We start from the raw sequence: 20248 nt of genomic DNA on the forward strand, positions 1-20248 counted from the left end.
AGATTCCAGAAAAAGCAAGAAGGAATATCATGCTGCTGTATTCCCACAGGCTGATACTGTATATCAGAAAGGTTGGATGACACCGTGATGATGATCGGACAGGTGAGGGCAGACCTAAAGGAAAAAGCTGTCATGCAGATTGAGCTGGCGAGAGGAGATACGGTCGATTCAGGTGGACAGGAGGCCAGACGAATCCACCACCATGCAAATCTAGTTCAGCCCAGTGCCCATGACTTGATCATGAAAGTTCATGAAAAATTAAACAATCATTAATAAATTAATGAACATCTCTTCACAAAAGATTGTGATGCGCAGCGCTCCATTAATGTAAATGCTAATTTGCTGACAATTTACTCACCCTCAGCAGCCAGGCCATCCAAGATGTTGATGGGTTTGTTTCTTTGGTACAGATGTGGAGAAATTTAGCATTACATCACTTGCTCACCAGTGGATCCTCTGCAGTGAATGGGTGCCGTCAGAATGAGAGACCAAACAGCCAATAAAAACACCACAATAATCCTCAAGTAATCCACACCACTCCAGTCCATCAATTAAAGTGTTGTGAAAGCTGCATTTTTGTAATAAACCAATACATCAAGCTTTTTAACTTTAAAAAATTGCTTCTGGCCAAAATACAGTCAATCTTCCATAATAATGTCTCGTCCAGTGAAAAAGTCCATCCCCTGTTGTCCTCTCACATTAGAATCCACCCACATGTTTGTGTAGAACTGTTTTGGACTGGTTGCTTGTAAACATTGCATGATCTGTGCATATTTCTCTCCTGATTCAGACAAAATGACTTCTTCACTGGACTTGTATTTTGTAACTTTCCCACTTTCAGATTTTGGTCCCACTTTATAATAGGTGGCCTTAACTACAGTGCACTTACATTTAAATGAATCATTTGGTACAATGTACTTAGTGTACATTCATGTTTTTACATTGTACTTATATATTTAAAATACCTATATGTAATTACATTTATAATTACACTGTTGACCCATCCTTAAACCTACCCATACCACCAAACCTGTCCCTAACCTTACCCAAGTAGCAGCAAAAGTTTTTCAATACAATGTGGCCACAATAAGTACATTGCACTTATTTTTTGTACATAGTAAAGGCCACTTAATGTAAAGTGTGACCAAGATTTTAGTCATAACATTTATCACATAGATGCTTTGATGCAGTATCATTAAACTTATTTCAGGTTTGTTCAGTGAAGCTTTATTAGGAGCCCCTTTAATGGGGCCCCTTTAACTGGGGAAGTCGTGGCCTAATGGCTAGAGAGTCGGGCTCGTAATCCAAAGGTTGCAGGTTCAAGTCTCGGGCCGGCAGGGATTGTAGGTGGAGGGAGTGAATGTCCAGCGCTCTCTCCACCCTCAATACCACGACTGAGGTGCCCTTGAGCAAGGCACCGAACCCCCAACTGCTCCCCGGGCGAACAGCATAAATGGCTACCCACTGCTCCGGGTGTGTGTTCACGGTGTGTGTTCACTGCTGTGTATGTGCACGTTGGATGGGTTAAATGCAGAGCACAAATTCCGAGTATGGATTACCATACTTGGCTGAATGTCACTTCACTTCACTTTAATGTGCAGATCTGAATGGAGACATTATTCTGTTGAAACGGCACACACCTCACTTGACAGACCACAGATCACATGATTCTAACTGGCTGACATTTTCTGCCAGTAGTGTGTATTTCCTTCTCCAGGGGGCCTACACAGTCTCCAATTTAAAACATAATTGCATTGTCTGCATTGACAAATGCAATTGGCAGAGAAGAGCTATCATACATATCATAACTCATTTCTCTTGCATATCTCTCATAATAAACCCCTTCTGCCTAAGAATGACACATCATGATGTTATATAGGCAAAATGCCTTTATTTTAAAAGTGGAAAGTTGGGGTGAGAAAGGGGGCAAGAGAGCCACGACCCAGGTCAGATATGAATCTGGGTCCATATAAACCAGTAGTTTTTGTCCTGGATGTGTGCACTGCACCACAGCTCCTGACGTTTCAAAAAGGACAATATTTAAGAGGTTCACAGGCTTTTTACAGTATTACAACTTACTGATTTCTTCAGAATGATGGCAATGAATTACATCAGCATGGTGTAGAATTATAAATGACAACACACTGTGTAAAGACAACACATATAATTTCCAAGTGAGTGAACTAACCTGATATCACAGAAACCGACAGCTGGCAACAGTCAAAGAGAAATAGCATGTCGCTTATGTCAACAATTCTGAAATACACAATAATAAACCACAGTTATGTCTATTCTACTGTACACTACAAATTTGTCACCAGATAGACACGGGACACAGGGGTAAGTGCAATACAAACAACAGGTTTATTGAAAATAACAGCGGAGCGTGGAGACGGTGGAGCACAGGAGCGATGGAGAACGGGGATAGGAACACAGAAGCAACTGGAAGGTAGACAAAAGGTAAGTGGCTCAGATTAGTCAACATAGAATGTTTGAGCGCAGACAGTGAGTGAACGGGAGGAGTGCAGGGATATAGTGCTGCTGATCAGTGCTGACAGGTGGCGGCGATCAGAAATCAGGGGATTGTGATCTGGTGAGTGTCGTTAGTGGAGACTGCGATGACTGTGGTGACTCTCTGACAACACTTACCTTTCTAAAACAAAAGAAGTTTATCAGGAAATAGCTTTTTCCAGTAATGCCAAGCTGCTTCTCATTTAGCTGATGAAGATCTAACACGCTGTCCTACTCTCGATCCCAAGAATAAAATTTTTTTTTACCCACTTTAGTTAATTAATATTACATTTAATAAAAATGTGTTTTTATAATATATACACTCTTAAGAGAAATGGTTCAAAACAGTACCAGGTTACAGAACAGATTCTATTTTTTTAAAAGATTCCATAAAGAAGAAAGTGCTATATAGAGCCTTCGTGGTGTTACAAAGAACCGTTTTAAGAATAATTTATTTGATAATTCTTAAGTATTATTTATTAATATTATGTTTTTGTTTTGTTTAGTTTTTTTACTCATCTATCTGACTAGTCTTATAATACCTCTGTCAGGATTTTACATTTAAAATCAAATAAATGGAAATCTAATAAATGTTTAAAGTCAATTGAGATAAAGAAATACAACATAAATATATGACAGCAAAGTTCCAGTGAAATATCTTCTCAAGCTTCACATCCAGTGTATTTTGGTGTAATCGAGTGTCAGTTTCTCTCTGTAGATGATGAGGTTGTAGTGAGTGACATCATCTGTCTGGGTAGAGACTATGGAGTTTAAAGTTACAGTGTGTCTCTTAAGTAAAAGCAATTATGTTTAAAGAGGTCAAAAGTAGCCGTTGTGAATGGACAGTAGTGATCGCTTCACAGTGTTACAAGGAAAAAGTTAAATGTTTATGAATAAACCCAAGTAATTATTGAAAACCTTAACAATATGTATAATAAATTAAATTTCTCTGTCACTTACATGTGTAGAAGACAATAGAAGTTCAAATTAAAAGTAAAAACATTTTACTAAAAACATTAACAAAAAGGATAAGTCTTTCTTTTTAAGTTTAAGTCAAGAACCTGTCGGGCAATGCACAAAAAGCAGATGAAAGGGTTGTGCTCTTTTGAACACATGGAGTTACCAGCAGCCTCTGTATGCGTAAGTGTGCTAAGAAGGGCTTAAAGCAGCAGGAGGATATAGGACTTCAGGAGTTATGATGTTTTATGTGAGAGCAGTAATGCTAATGACTCACGACTGCTAATGGTCACGTTTCACCGGAGCAAGGAGCGAGGAGACACGGAGATATCCAATACGGAGTTTTATTGAATTTCCAAACACACGGAACGTGGAGCTGAACAATACAGGACATGGGAGACAGGGAGACACAGGGCTTAAGAACACTGGGAAATCAACAAGGAAGAACAGAAACAGGTGCGGGGCAATTAAACACAGGGCTAGGGACTAATCAACTAATGAACAGGGAACGAGGACAGGAACAGGAAGGCCAAATATGGACACGAGAGGCGGGGAAACATGAGACACAGACTGACATGACGCCCCCCTCCGGAAGGCGTGTCCTCAAGCCATTCACCATCCAATGGGGAGTGGGGGTGGGCGCTCTGGAGGCGTCCAGGGATCAGGGCTACCGGCCTCCAGGTCGGTACCCGTTCCGGGAGCCATGGCCGGACAGGAGACACGGGAGGCCATGGCGGGTCCGGGGACTCGGGAGGCCATGGCAGGTCAGGGGACTCGGGAGGCCATGGCGGGTCAGGGGACTCGGGAGGCCATGGCGGATCCGGGGACTCGGGAGGCCATGGCGGCTCCGGGGACTCCGGAGGCCACGGCCTTACTCTTTCGGGCCGCCCGAGGGGTTCTGTGGACTTGGCCCTTGGTCCGGCCACACAGGCCGTGACCCTATTAGCCCCCCCCAAAATTTTCTTGGGGAAGCTCCCCCCTGGGAGCTGGCTTTGTGGGGCGCTCTTGCAGCGCGGACTCTGTCGGGCGCTCTGGAGGCGCGGACACTTGGAGGCGCGGACACTTGGGGGCGCTCTGGAAGCGCGGACACTTGGGGGCGCTCTGGAGGCACGGACACTTGGGGGCGCTCTGGAGGCGTGGACACTTGGGGGCGCTCTGGAAGCGCGGACACTTGGGGGCGCTCTGGAGGCGCGGACACTTGGGGGCGCTCTGGAGGCGCGGACACTTGGGGGCGCTCTGGAAGCGCGGACACTTGGGGGCGCTCTGGAAGCGCGGAAACTTGGGGGCGCTCTTAAAGCGCGGACACTTGGGGGCGCTCTTAAAGCGCGGACACTTGGGGGCGCTCTTGAAGCGTGGACAATTGGGGGCGCTCTTGAAGCGCGGACAATTGGGGCGCTCTTGAAGCGCGGACACTTGGGGATGCTCTTGAAGGGCTGAGCTGGACGGGACCAGCGGAGACGCAGGAGAGCTGGACGGCACCAGCGGAGACGCAGGAGAGCTGGACGGGACCAGCGGAGACGCAGGAGAGCTGGACGGGACCAGCGGAAACGCTGGAGAGCTGGACGGCCCCAGCGGAGACGTAGGAGAGCTGGACGGGACCAGCGGAGACGTAGGAGAGCTGGACGGGACCAGCGGAGACGCAGGAGAGCTGGACGGCCCCAGCAGAGACGTTGGAGAGCTGGGGAGCAGCTGTGAGGAGCAGACACAGGAGGGCGCTCTTGAAGCGCGGATTCGCGGGGGCGCTCTGGAAGCGCGGGGGCGCTCTGCGCTGAGGACAGTGGCGGTGCTGGGAAGAGTTGGGTGGCCGGAACATTTGGTTGGGTATTGGGTATTTTGCTTGGTCTCACATAAAACCAAAGCTGGGATTTACTGGCCAATTGACATCTATATGGAATTAGTTATTCATTATATAACATTACATACAAGATATACAGTATTCATACAATACAGGTTTGTACATTATGATAATACATAATGATAAGAAATGTGCATTGTGCACAAGTTGTAGACCAAAATAAATTTTAATTATCATTTTTATATCTATACTAAGTATGAAATAAATGTATTTTAAATACTGTACATTACTTTTTTACTAAGGTGGCTGGCAATGGTGATAATCATGAATAAAATGCTATTAAATTCCAATGAAAGTATCAATAGTTACAAAATTCATGAGGCTTATCATAGATATCATAGAAGACATGCAGCAAGCAACAGCTGGTTCTTGACTTGAATCCACACTATAAAGCAGCTGTCTGTCTGCCATTCAGCTGCGCTCTGCTTACGGCCCTGTGTGATCCGAGTAGACATTCACTGATGGGCAGCAAGGCATGTTGGGGGGAGTCCCTGTCAGCCTGATGTTCTTTTAACCGCACACATCTACTTCCCCTGACAGCAGCACCCAGAAACTTGCCTAGGTTTCATCGCAGGGGGTCTATTGCGCTCCGGGACTCGGCTGCCCTTTTAACCTGATCTGACGCCAGTTCCCCGTTCTTACGTTTTACTCTTGATAATCACAGCAGAAAAATCTCAACTGTTTCCAGATCAGCTACAAAAGATTGCATGTTATGTCACATTCAACATCAAAGCATGTGTGAATGTATATCAGCTTACGCTTGGCAAGAATCAAGCTTGATGTAAGAACTCTGCATTCAGGTTCTGATGATCCATAATGCTTTTTATCACTGCTTTGATGTACCTCTAATACAACAGAAAGAGATCAATTCATACATTAAACATGACTTCATTATTTGAATGACTTGAGTGAAAGTGCTTGTATATTGACTATGAATAAATCTCAGCAAACTGGCAAGCCAGCCTAAAGGTTCTGGTTTATTTGAGCTATCAGCAATGTAGTTTGCACTGTAAAAGCCCACGTACAGTGCCAAAATTACTTCGTCCTATTACACCGGCCTAATGCCATTAGTTGCCTTTTAGCAGATACTTTTTATCCAAAGCCGCTTCAATCATGTAATCCATTACTCGTGTAGAATGCAGCGTTCAGGTATTGTTACATTTTGAACATGACCCAAAAAGGACTCAAATGATAAATTCTCTGTTTATTTACGTCACTAAGCCAAGACCTGCTTGGCTGAAAAATCTCGTTCAGTGCTGGGCAGTGACAGATAATGCTTTAAATAGCAGAGCAAGGCTTAAAAATGAAGTCATTGTCGGATTCTGTTACAGGACTGCAGACAAATAGGGTCTTTTTTCCAATGACAAGTTCAAGTTACAGTTAAATAACTTATCAGGTGAGAGAATATATTTAATTTTCAAAGATCACAGGAAACAGTTCCTGTAAGGATTATTCTAAGATGTAGTTAACTGTTGCTTTTATATTAGGTGGTAATGCTGTCTTAAAGGGGACCAATTATGCAAAAATCACTTTCATAAGGTGTTTAAACACAGTTGCGTGGCCGCAGTGTGTGAAAACAACCAGCCTATAATGCTAAAAATGCACCCACTCATTTTTTTTATAATCTAAAAAAATCATAAACAGTCTCAGAACAAGCCGTTTCAGATTGAACAAGTCCAGCCCATTTGTGACACAGCCTTGAGTGAGAAGCTGTGGTCTGCCTCCGCCATTACTGATTACTTGCTGTAGCTGCTGGAGATATATACAATGTCAGCGCCAAAGAGACATTTCAAGTGTTGTGTTTCGGGATGCACTAACGAACATAGGAGTCTCCATAGACTCCCTCCATCTGAGCCGCTGAGGACACTGTGGTTAAGCTTCATTGTCTAAGGAAATGTCCCGTAAAAAAGTCCCCAATATGTGTAGGGATCAATACCAACACTTTGTGCGCGAATGTCTGCTCCAGACAAAGTAAAGTGCCTTTCTGAAAGAGCTTCTTGGCACTCTGTAAGGCTAATGATGCTAAAGCTACCATTGTCTCTGTCTGTTTTCACTCGTGCTGCTCATGAATGATCGTGAATAGGAATGTGGTAGTTAAAAGTTGCATTTGAAAGCAATGTGAGTCGATCGCTTGCGTTTATTGAGCTCATAATCACGAGTGGGTCTTATAAAGTTTGTGATAGCATGCCATGCACCATGAGACCAGCTATGTTGTTATTTTTAACCCGTCGTGCTCCCTGTTTGTGTAATTCACAAACGCAAATTTATTATGCACAGTACAATCAGATGACAACAGAGTACGTTTTCTGTAAAGACAACAGGCTTGTATTAATAGCGAAATGTTTATTTGCAAAGGCTAGCGCTGCTAATGCCAAGCTTGAGCTCTTGAAGCTCCGCCCTCTTCTCCATGAGCAACAGCTCATTTGCATTTAAAGCAACATACTCAAAATCAGCGTGTTTTGGCTCATACCCTAAAAGTGGCAAATATAACAAGGTATAAAAAATTATCTGTGGGGTATTTCGAGCTAAAACTTCACATACACACTCTGGGGACATCAGAGACTTATTTTACATCTTGTAAAAAGGAGCATAATAGGTCCCCTTTAATGTAAATTTAAATGATATGGAAATATAAAAAAATATTAATGTGTGACTGTATATTATTAGTTACTATTCCTGAAGCCAGCTGGTGCACACATTGAACTTTCACATGTTATTGTCATATGCTTACTATTAAAGCTAAATTAAATAATTAATAATTAGGAAATATCTGACCCCTGAACGGCACGACTGACCAATTGCAATCAAGTATTTAAAAGAGCCACACACAGTGTGCTCCTTAGTATATGCGTATAATATATAATACTACGAAAATACAAAAATGACATGATCTCCAGCAAGTGTAAATTTCTTAAATCAAGTGATTCTACCATATTTGGAGGATGGCTGTGTTATGGAGGTGATCCGAGAGGAAGGACAAACTACTTCCAACCCAGAAATCAGCACGTATCTATACAATGAACACAATAATGCATTACATTTCAAGTAGGTATTAATTATTTTCTGCTGTTATAATTCACGAAGGTGCGATTAATTGCTGTGTATTTCCACATATACATTAATATCAGAATGAGTAGCAATAAATGCACCTGTCTTAAAAATGAATCTATGTTAATGGTCTCAAATCATCTTCTCTTTCACTTGGGCATGATCCAGACCTCACAAAGGCCTTCCATTTTTGAATCTAACTTTATTTGCTGCACTCTCTGGCCACTGGCCTACACGATTACTGAGTCTCTATATCTAGTTAGGACTTTTTCGATTAGCCAGTGCTAAAAGCGGTGGATTTGATTTCAAATTCTTTTTATTAGGTTTACCTAAAGAGGACCGTTAGACCACAGAGCAGATACTCTCTCCTGGATCTCCAGTAAATACTATTACATCTGCCTACTCAGGAAGTCAGGGAAACTCAAAATGTTATTCACACTGCTCCGCTGTCAAAATAACATGGGCCTGAAACCTCACAATCCATTCTTCTTCCAATACAATTGCCTAATGCAAGGTGTAGGAGACAGGTCGAGACAATAAACAACTGGAGTAAACAAAAACATATTTCCCATCCTCCGCTTTCAACAATAAAATAACCCTCAAAATAGAGTGTTATTACTTTGCTTGCCAGACAGTTGATGCTGATTAACTGAAACTCACACTTGATTTTTAGCTATACCTTAAATTGGAAAATTCTATATTTTCCCACTATATTAAGACTACCTGTTTCCCAAATACTCATGCCTAATTCACCAAATAAAATGTGTTTTATACTGTGGGTGATTTTATTTTTATTTATTTTTTACATTATCATCTACACTCACCTAAAGGATTATTAGGAACACCATACTAATACGGTGTTTGACCCCCTTTCGCCTTCAGAACTGCCTTAATTCTACGTGGCATTGATTCAACAAGGTGCTGAAAGCATTGTTTAGAAATGTTGGCCCATATTGATAGGATAGCATCTTGCAGTTGATGGAGATTCGTGGGATGCACATCCAGGGCACGAAGCTCCCGTTCCACCACATCCCAAAGATGCTCTATTGGGTTGAGATCTGGTGACTGTGGGGGCCATTTTAGTACAGTGAACTCATTGTCATGTTCAAGAAACCAATTTGAAATGATTCGAGCTTTGTGACATGGTGCATTATCCTGCTGGAAGTAGCCATCAGAGGATGGGTACATGGTGGTCATAAAGGGATGGACATGGTCAGAAACAATGCTCAGGTAGGCCGTGGCATTTAAACAATGCCCAATTGGCACTAAGGGGCCTAAAGTGTGCCAAAAAAACATCCCCCACACCATTACAGCACCACCACCAGCCTGCACAGTGGTAACAAGGCATGATGGATCCATGTTCTCATTCTGTTTACGCCAAATTCTGACTCTACCATCTGAATGTCTCAACAGAAATCGAGACTTATCAGACCAGGCAACATCTTTCCAGTCTTCAACCGTCCAATTTTGGTGAGCTCGTGCAAATTGTAGCCTCTTTTTCCTATTTGTAGTGGAGATGAGTGGTACCCGGTGGGGTCTTCTGCTGTTGTAGCCCATCCGCCTCTAGGTTGTGCGTGTTGTGGCTTCACAAATGCTTTGCTGCATACCTCGGTTGTAACGAGTGGTTATTTCAGTCAAAGTTGCTCTTCTATCAGCTTGAATCAGTCGGCCCATTCTCCTCTGACCTCTAGCATCAACAAGGCATTTTCGCCCACAGGACTGCCGCATACTGGATGTTTTTCCCTTTTCACACCATTCTTTGTAAACCCTAGAAATGGTTGTGCGTGAAAATCCCAGTAACTGAGCAGATTGTGAAATACTCAGACCGGCCCGTCTGGCACCAACAACCATGCCACGCTCAAAATTGCTTAAATCACCTTTCTTTCCCATTCTGACATTCAGTTTGGAGTTCAGGAGATTGTCTTGACCAGGACCACACCCCTAAATGCATTGAAGCAACTGCCATGTGATTGGTTGATTAGATAATTGCATTAATGAGAAATTGAACAGGTGTTCCTAATAATCCTTTAGGTGAGTGTATATGCCACATAAGATTTTGTGAATGTTGAGGATGACAGGTTTGCTAAAAATTAATAAACATTATGGAGGGCCTGCTTTGTTTCATGTCAGTCAGTTCTACTTGATGAGTTTTCATTCTTTTATCTTCATCAATAAATATCTAGAAAAAATAGGGAACTCCTCAAACATTACCACGGGTTTGCCTGAAAGTCTGTTTGTTTTAGTGGGTTGATGTTTTTCTAGAGTTACACCAAGGTTAAAAAAAAGTACACTTCCATCGATTTTTGCAAACTAATTTTGTACTTAATATACTAAAATGATTCTTTAGTATTTAATGTATTTAGTTACCACTTGTAGTACACTTGAGTGTACTAGTGTATGAAAGATGAGTTCAAGTGTACTACAAGTGGTAACTAAATACTAATGTTAATGTTAAAAGCACATTTTTGTCCCAAAATAGCACAGCTGAGTACACTTAGTCGATCTTAAGTTTATCTTAAGAAGAACTAAAGAATCATTTGTAGTATAGCCTATTAAAAATTTGAATGTGAAAATAGAGCACTTTAAGTACATTATGGAAGTGTACTTTTTTTTTTTACCTGGGCAGTGCATAATAACTGATTTGTAGGTGATATAAGGTGGTCATAAAATGGTAAAAATCTGGCTGACCATCTATCATGAACATCTTGATCAAGTATGACCAGTACATGGTTTGTTGCTGGTTCTAGCAGACTGAACCAGCTAGTAACCAGTTTAGACCAGTCAGAAACCAGATATGTTAATTTGATTTGAACCATGCAGCTATGTTGAATATTATTTTCTCCAGCAGGGGGAAATTATGATTAAACTTTAATTTTTAAAACATAAATTTTAATAAAAAAGTACCCATTGACCATACTTTTCTTGCCAATTCTTCAATTCATTCATTATTACGTTGACAAATCGAGCAATATTTCTGGAGGACTCCTGGAGAAGTCCATTTGATTGAGTGATGCTGTCGCGCGCATCTCATTTGATCACAGCTCTCGCGCTCAGGTGGGGGACTCTTGGTTAAACCTCAAGCTTTTCCTCCCACCAGCAGCGAAATCAAGCACAGCAGCATGCTGTGGTCCCCAGCGCAGCCTCTTTTGACCGCACGTCGAGCATAATCCAAAAAAATATTCTTACTTTTTACACTTGAAAGAAACTCACAAAAGGCATTTCTTACGCAGTTTATAAATACTTCTGCAGTTTGCCAAGTCACCGGGACCAGCGAAGATGCCCCACCAAGAGCAAGTGCTGGCTCACGGGAACCTCTGCGCCCCAGGTCCTCCAAACAACCCCGGGTACAACAGCAACCCGGTGCCCGTCATCATTCAGACAGAGTCCCGCGATAAATGGGGCAAAAAAATGGATTTTCTTTTATCAGTCATCGGGTTTGCGGTAGATCTCGGAAATGTTTGGAGATTTCCATATATCTGTTATCAAAACGGCGGTGGTAAGAGTTTTTAACTTTTATGAACTGTTTGTATTTTCTTATATTTGCTTATTTATTTAAATTACATTATGCAAAAAGAAATATGCTACTTTGATCAGTTGAAATTTGATATGTGAAAAATAAGTGAAATTTGATGAGCAAAAGAATAAGCACAAGGGCGCGTGAGCTGTCCACGGTGCTGAAATTATTATTTTGTTGTTGTTGTTGTTGTTTTAAACCTTTGACAAACCTCTTAACTACAGAATAAGCATCAGAAGGTGCTTTCTCATGATATCTAAACCTTTCAGCCCAATAAAACTAAAATGTTAGGTTTAATGGGTGTCTTACGTTTTTAAGCAAAATCAAAGTGATGCAATCGCCACAACCAATTTAACCTCTTCATTCACCATCCAAAAAAAATCAGAAAATGTTGAATCGAGTCTGAAAACACATTAACATAAAGCAGAAATAATAGACAGTAGTAGATAAATAAGTAGAAATAGTACAAATTAAATTCCCATCCATCACCATCAGGGTTTAATTTTAAATAAGTATTTACCAAAGGGAAAAACACCCATGTAATTTATAAGCTACCTGAAGTCAACAAGATTTGAACTGTTCATTTTGTAGTTTTTAAATAATTTCTACCAATGGTTTATATACGTCATATTTATATTTTACAGACTGACCTGATTTAATAATGTAACTTTTTTATTTTTTTGGTTTGTATTCTCAATATATGAAAAAATGCTTATTATAATTATGTTAATTTAAACTTCTGCTCCAGTGCACTTGTGAAGCAGACATGGCCAGCTGCAGTCATCAAACATGTAAAGTCTATTCATGATTTAAACTGGGCAGATACCAGATCAACAGACAAATCTCATCTCTTTTTTTAAAGTAACCTATTGAAATTATTGAAATTAAATATGATTTATTAACATACATAAATATTTACTTAATGGAAGATTTGGTAACATTTAGGGATTAGAGTTAGAGTTTTCCCTCAATAAACTCATAATTAGCATCTTATTGATAGTAAATTAGTTGTTGTAGTAGTTATGGTTTTGGGTAGGTTAAGGGGTGTAGAATATGTTTATGCTGAATAAGGCATTCATATGTGTTTTATAAGTACTAATAAATAAAAACAGCATGCTAGTAATATGCATGCTTATATATAAGAAACTACTCGACAGTGAACAGTGTTCCCTATCCTAAAGTGTTACAGAAGATTTATGTACTTACAAGGTTAAAGTCTTCAGATTCTCATTTGTTGATCTCACTTATTTTTGTGAGAAGAAAATCACTTTGATCTGATATAATTGTGTTCCTCAGGTGCATTTCTTATTCCATATGTCCTGATGGCTGTATTCGGTGGGGTGCCACTTTTCTACATGGAGTTAGCTCTGGGACAGTTCCACAGGACAGGTGCCATATCCATATGGAAACATATTTGCCCTATTTTTAAAGGTGAGATAAATTCTGTCTCAAATACAATATTGTAATGTTTGAGGTCTATAAATGTTTAGGAAAGTCTATAAAAATTAAAGAAATAGAAACTATTCACAGAGAAAACCAGCACTGTGTCAGTCTGAGAGATTTCATTAACAAAACAGACATCATTTTCTCTTCCGTGTCAGGTATTGGTTTCGCCATCTGCGTCATTGCACTGTATGTGTCCTTCTACTATAACACTATCATCGCCTGGGCTCTGTTCTACTTCTACTCCTCCTTCAGTAGCACTCTGCCCTGGACCAGCTGTGATAATGAATGGAACACAGAAAACTGCACGAACTACTTCGGAAACGACAACGTGACCTGGACTAACTATTCACGCTCACCTGCCGAGGAGTTTTATACGTAAGTGCATGTAAGTGGCTGCGCTGAAAGGGGCCAAATATGGCAAAGAACGAGAGAGGGAAAGAAAATGAGGGCTAGATTTAGCAAAAATAAATGACAATGGGGAAAAACAGCATTGTGGATTAAATAAATACACATGCATCTATATATTTAAGAAAAATGTGTTATGTTTATATATGAAATATATTTATATATGATATAAATATATACATGATTGTATGTGTGTGTGTTTGTATATACATAATAAATATACACAGTACACACACATATATTATGAAAACAAAAACTTTTATTTTGGATGTGATTAATTGTTAAACAGGAGGAATGTCCTGGCAGTCCATGAATCATCTGGGCTTGGGAATGTGGGATACATTCGCTGGCAGCTCATGCTTTGCCTCTTCCTCATCTTCACCATCGTCTACTTCAGCCTGTGGAAAGGAGTCAAGACTTCAGGAAAGGTCACAAGTCCTTAAATATTAAATGAAACGTGTCACTATTTTGAGGGAAAATCACCTCATTCTGCATCCTCTCATCCTCCCGTGTCTCTCTCAGGTAGTATGGGTGACTGCCACCCTGCCGTACGTAGTGCTGTTGATCCTTATGATCCGTGGTGCAACTTTGCCAGGAGCGTGGAAAGGAGTGGTGTTCTACCTCAATCCCAAGTGGGAGAAACTGCAGGAGACCAGCGTGAGTGCTTTTCTCTTACTGCCTCGCAGACTTTTGCCTTTGTGTCTAGCATTGATTTATTGTTAAATTAGATTGTGTTGTTTCTTGACATTATCTTGTTACCCTTTTAAATGCATTTATGTGCTGTTTTGGCAAAATGCATGTATGTGGGAAAGTGTTTTTATTTCATGCAGTAATAAAAAGACCCGAGGCATTTGGGCAGGAAACTCATGAATCACTGGTAGCTGAACTGACCTGGGGAATATATAGACTTCATAAAGGGCATATTTCTTCATAAAGTTGAAATATAAAGAAATACATGATAAATAGACAAATATCGTATCAGGTATATAAATGGTCAATGGAGGCAATACGTAAACTGCATTTTCATATCGAGAGATCTTTGCTGTATAAGCCCAGTGCTGTTTGCTAGGTGATGCAGTGCTGCGGAGAACCGTGATGAGAAGCAAAAATAAAGCACTAGGGGCTAATGAGATGCGTAATTGGTTCAGACTTTTTTTTCCATCATGAAAGGCCCTCATACTCATTGACACACACGCGCATACACACGTTTCTCTTCACACTAATCTTCAGATGTAATCACAGTATTCTGATGTCATTGTCTTCAGCATTTCCTAACCATTTCAGTTCATGAACTGGCACCGAAATATAGTGAATTTGAAAAATCAAACCAATATTTTGATTTGTTTTCATGTGTTTGTCTCTAGTCACATTTTATAGTTTTATGGTATGGAATGTTTTGTAGGTATGGGTAGATGCAGCTGCGCAGATCTTCTTCTCTCTCGGTCCTGGTTTTGGCGTTCTGCTCGCTCTGTCCAGCTACAATCCCTTCAACAATAACTGCTACAGGTACAGACAAAACCTTCATTTTCATCACACTGATCTGTTGCATCCGCTGTTTATAAGCATTTGCATTGAGTTCTTCGTGGTTGTTTGATATTTTTAATAAAGTATATTAAAATAATATCTAGTTTAAGTTAATACCTGAATCATAAATTAAATCTTTGTACATATACTTCTGTTAAAAATTTTGGGTCTCTTGTGCTTATAGAAGCTGCATTTATTTGATCAAGAATACAGTAAAAACAGTAATATTGTGAAATACTATTACAATTTTAAATGTTTTCTATTTGAATATATTTTAAAATGTTTTTTTTTTTTTTCCTGTGAAGCTGATTTTTTTTTTCAGCATCATTTCTCCAGTCTTCAGTGTCACATGATACTTGAGAAATCATTCTAATATGCAGATTTGCTGCTCAGGAAACATTTATCATTATTATCAATGTTGAATACAGATGTGCTGCTTAATATTTCTGAGGAAACCTATTTTTGTTTATTCTTTGAAGAACAGAAATTTCAAAAGAATATGTGAAATTGAAATCTATAACATTATAAATGTTTTTACTGTCATGTTTGATCTGTGTAATTCTTCCTTGCTGAATAAAAGTATTAATTATTATTTTCTTTAATTCTTACTGTCCCCAAAGTTTTGAACGGTAGTCAATTCAAGTTCAAACTGATACTGTGCTGTAACAAAACAGACCAGCCCATTCTGGCCAATGTGATTCCCACTCGCTCTTAATTCTGATTCTATCTATAGCTTAGCCATTTATTTACATTCGGCTCTGCGTCCACTAACCAAGGAGAAATACCATCAAAACGAACTGGGTTCTGATGAATCATATGATGAACCAAAGCAAATGCCCTGCCCCATGAGTAAATGATATAAAAACAAGATTAGAACTGCGAATTATGGCCAGTTTGAAGAGATGAATGGGCAGCAGATTTGAGTGAGAGGAAATTGAATTGTGTGTAAGACTGTCAGGAGGCACAGGGGCAATCTAAACAGATCAAGTCATATCTAAAGATGAGAATATCAGATAGACGTGAACATGGGATCTGGCAACCGGCCACGGCGAGTTCTGTCACTCATCACAGTCAAGCATCACTCACATTTTTTATATTTAGTTTGTAAATGACTTTCTGTTTGTGATTTGTACAGAGATGCTATAGTAACCAGTCTGGTGAACTGCCTGACAAGTTTTGTGTCAGGATTTGTGATTTTCACTGTCCTGGGATATATGGCCGAACAGAGAAATGTAAACGTTGAGGATGTAGCCAGGGACAAAGGTGAGTTTTCCTTTTTGCTTTTCATTATAGGTCGAATATTTTGAGTCTTACTGTACATGTGCTGCATCAAACCAAAAATAACGTTCAGCCCTGTAAATAAAGCATTTTGTCTTCTACCTGACTTTCTGCACCTCCTCTAGGACCCAGTCTGCTCTTCATCACATATCCAGAAGCCATTGCAAATATGGTTGGGTCGACTTTCTTTGCCATCATTTTCTTTGTGATGATGATTACTCTTGGACTGGACAGCACGGTATGTATACACTTAATATATGCAGAAACAAAAATATTTCTAAATATGCATGTGAAGCCAGTAAAAGTATATAATTTATAGACAAACAGATATGAAAATTGAATGACATACAGAACTAGATTTGTATGTCCAGATGAAAGGAAGCAAGGACACAACAAAATATTTTTAGGTAAAACTTTTATCTTTCATTTTGGCTCTGTTTAAATTAAACTTTGTTGTCATGATGACAGTGAGCACACATGTTTCTGTTGGCTGTGCATCAGAATCGATGCATATCATAACACTGTCGATGAAAGACAGTGATGAAAGAACAAAGATACTGATTATAATTCAGAAAAAACACCAATTCCAATTCAATATGAAATGTACCACAATATTATCACTGCTCATGTAAGCCAATGTGAGACTTTTATCTTTTTCTTGGTTTCAAAAGCCAATAGTAAGTCAAAATCTGAAATGATCTGCAAGAAGCCTGAATGGAGATTGTACATTCAACAGCTGGATTATAAAAGATTATGAACAAAGAAGTAGAACCAAAAGAATGCGATATTTCAATGCAGTTCAATACCCTGCAATTGCAAGACACATGATTGAGTGTTCATAGGTCTTTTGTGTGCTTTTTTGCCTCAGTTTGGTGGGCTAGAGGCCATAATCACAGCTGTAATGGATGAGTATCCAGACACCCTGTCCCAACGGAGAGAGCTGTTTGTTCTTGCACTGGTGGTCGTTTGCTTTCTGGGCTCTCTCAGCACCCTTACTAACGTGAGTTTCAGTGAACTTCTGGTTTGTTGAATTTACCAGTACAATAAGAATATTTCAGCAGGGAAATATTATAAAATAGAATATAAGTTAAGAAAATATATGTTTTACTGATATGTTTTTTTTTTTTGTGTGCAAGGGTGGTGCATATGTGGTAAAGTTACTAGAAGAATTTGGAGTTGGTTCTTCAATTATAGCTATAGTCTTTCTGGAGGCCACAGCAGTATCCTGGTTTTATGGTACGGTTTTTACTTTAAAAATATATTTGTCCACTAAATGCTGTTTTTTTTTCTTTTAAACATTTTATGCACAAAAATCGTTTTTTCTAAACGTCTAAGTTTACATAAACAAAAGTGTCAGTATTTAAATAAAACACATTTATTTCATTTTCTCCAGGTATTAACAGATTCAGCAATGATATCAAATCAATGTTGGGCTATAGTCCAGGACTCTTCTGGAAAGTGTGTTGGGTCGCCATCAGCCCAGCTTTTCTCGCTGTAAGTTTAAACAAAGATGTTCTGACAGTATGTGCAAAGTTTGTGAAATGTTAAAGTCATCTATCACGCTCTCAAACCTCTTTAAGCACCCGCAACCTCCTTTCCACCCTTATTACCTTTCTAATCTCATCCCCTCACCTGTCCACACGGTCACAACTCCCAGTCTGCAAATGTCAAACCGCATGCACCCTTATAGCCTAATATTCCTCAGATACTTCTGCATGCATTATAGCTAATCTCAACAGGCCGGAGCTGCCACACACGGCTGACATTTCCACAATCATTTTTTCATAATTTTCCTGTTATTCTTTTTTCATTTAAAAAAACAACAACAAAAAAACCATGATAAACGGCTGCCTGTCTCATCTCCTGAGACAGTGTTTGAGACGTTATTTGAAAAGCTGGAGAGAAGACATTTGTCACTGTTCCTTCAAGACACAAAGGCCACCGGCTCTACAATTTTCCGCTCTCCATAGACCACATATGGGTGTGTAGGGTCTACAGGATATGGACCTTTTGAATATAAAATAATCTGATCAGAGTCTCACTATAAAGATGTTTTCAAATTTATCAATCCACCTGAAATCACAGAGACTGCAGTGACCTACAGAGTATAGATATGACATTTAAAAATTTTTTTTTAAAGCAACTGCATTTTTTAAACATGACATGTCAAGAAATAACACTGCTTTATTCATTTGTATATGCTGATGTAACTCACTGAATATGTTTCCTGTTGATTTCTTCAGTACATCATTATCAGCGCACTGTTGAACCCTCAGCCCCTCTCACTATTCGACTACAAGTTCCCAGACTGGAGCATCACGGTCGGTTTCATCATCGGAGCTTCCTCCTTCATATGGATCCCCATCTACATGGTGTACAAGCTCGTGTGGACCCCAGGCTCTCTTAAACAGGTGAGACATGCATGTGAGCCATTGGGTGACTAAATGAACAACTACTACTTGAAAAGCATTCTTGTAGATCTCAGGAGAAGTCTCATCCAAAAATGAAAATTTGCTAAATAACTTACTCACCCTCAGACCACCCAAGATGTAGATAAGTTTGTTTCTTCATCAGAAATAATATATCTTAATATCATTTGCTCACCGATGGATCCTCTGCAGTGAATGGGTGCCGTCAGAATTAGAGTCCAAAAACACAGTAAATCACAAGTAATCCACGCAACTCCAGTCCATCATATACTGTCTTGTGAAAAGCTGTGTGTGTGTTTGTAAGAATCAAATCTATCATTAAGATGACTTTAACTTCAAACCATTGCTTCCGGCTATGCATAGAGTCCTCTATCCATAATATTGATGTCTCCAGTGAAAAAGTCATCTCGTCTGAATCAGGAGAGAAATATGCGCATTTCACGTTATTATGGATTATGGACTTCTGGCTAGAAGCGACAATGGCTTTATTTCTTACAAATGCAGCTTTTCATTTCTCAGTCTAGACATTAATTGATGGACTGAAGTATTGTTGTGTTTTTTTATCAGCTCTCATTCCGACGGCACCCATTCACACAGAGGATCCATGTGATGTAATGCTAAATTTCTCCAAATCTGTTCTAATGAAGAAACACACTTCGGGTGGTTCTCATTCCATGAAATTCATAACATGGGTGAAGTTGCTCACATGTTGTTTTCAATTCAATTTCAGCGTCTTGCTGTATGTCTGCGACCAGAGAGAACACTGCCAGACATCCACACAGAGAGTATGGGGCTAAGTCCTGTACCATAGACCACTGAGAGAAAAACAACTGAACACAACTCACATAAAAAAAGCCCACACATATCGGGTTACATGTGTCCACAGCCAACTAAGCAACTTTTGCATAGTTTTAGAGATTTGTCCAGTTGAAATATAAACAAAAAAATGATCTATTCAAAAGTGACGTACAATTAGATTTAATCTGAAAAATGAAAACATTCATTATTTGTTAATTAAATAATCTGTGCAATTTACAAATGTTTGATGTTCTTTAATTTAAGGGTTATGTATAAGATGAAGAGTTCAGTGGTATTTTTTACATTGTAAGTCATATGTACCCTCCAAGTCACGAAACATTTACATGCAAGTAAGATTACCTCATTGTGAGAAATTCAGCCAATGAGAACAGAGAACTTCATACACATTTCTCACTTATTTTTCAGAAATAACTGTTGTCAAGATTTAATTATGTTGTTTTTCTGCCTTAACTAAATATTGTA

At 39.6% G+C, this 20248-nt stretch overlaps 1 protein-coding gene across 1 annotated transcript; it reads left to right on the top strand.

Moving 5' to 3' along the window:
• Window positions 1–11647: 11647 nt before the first annotated feature.
• LOC306869317 (sodium-dependent serotonin transporter-like) lies at window positions 11648–19778 on the top strand (the record flags this gene model as incomplete). Its single annotated transcript, XM_079416021.1, has 13 exons — window positions 11648–11867; window positions 13182–13316; window positions 13487–13706; window positions 14026–14164; window positions 14259–14393; window positions 15139–15242; window positions 16396–16523; window positions 16664–16776; window positions 17407–17538; window positions 17675–17774; window positions 17932–18032; window positions 18782–18949; window positions 19698–19778. The coding sequence occupies 13 exons, from the start codon at window positions 11648–11650 to the stop codon at window positions 19776–19778; spliced, it is 1776 nt and encodes a 591-aa protein (XP_079272147.1).
• Between the last annotated feature and the right edge of the window lie 470 nt (window positions 19779–20248).

This window comes from Barbus barbus (genome assembly GCF_936440315.1).
Source record: "Barbus barbus genome assembly, chromosome: 5".
Taxonomy (NCBI): Eukaryota; Metazoa; Chordata; class Actinopteri; order Cypriniformes; family Cyprinidae; genus Barbus; species Barbus barbus.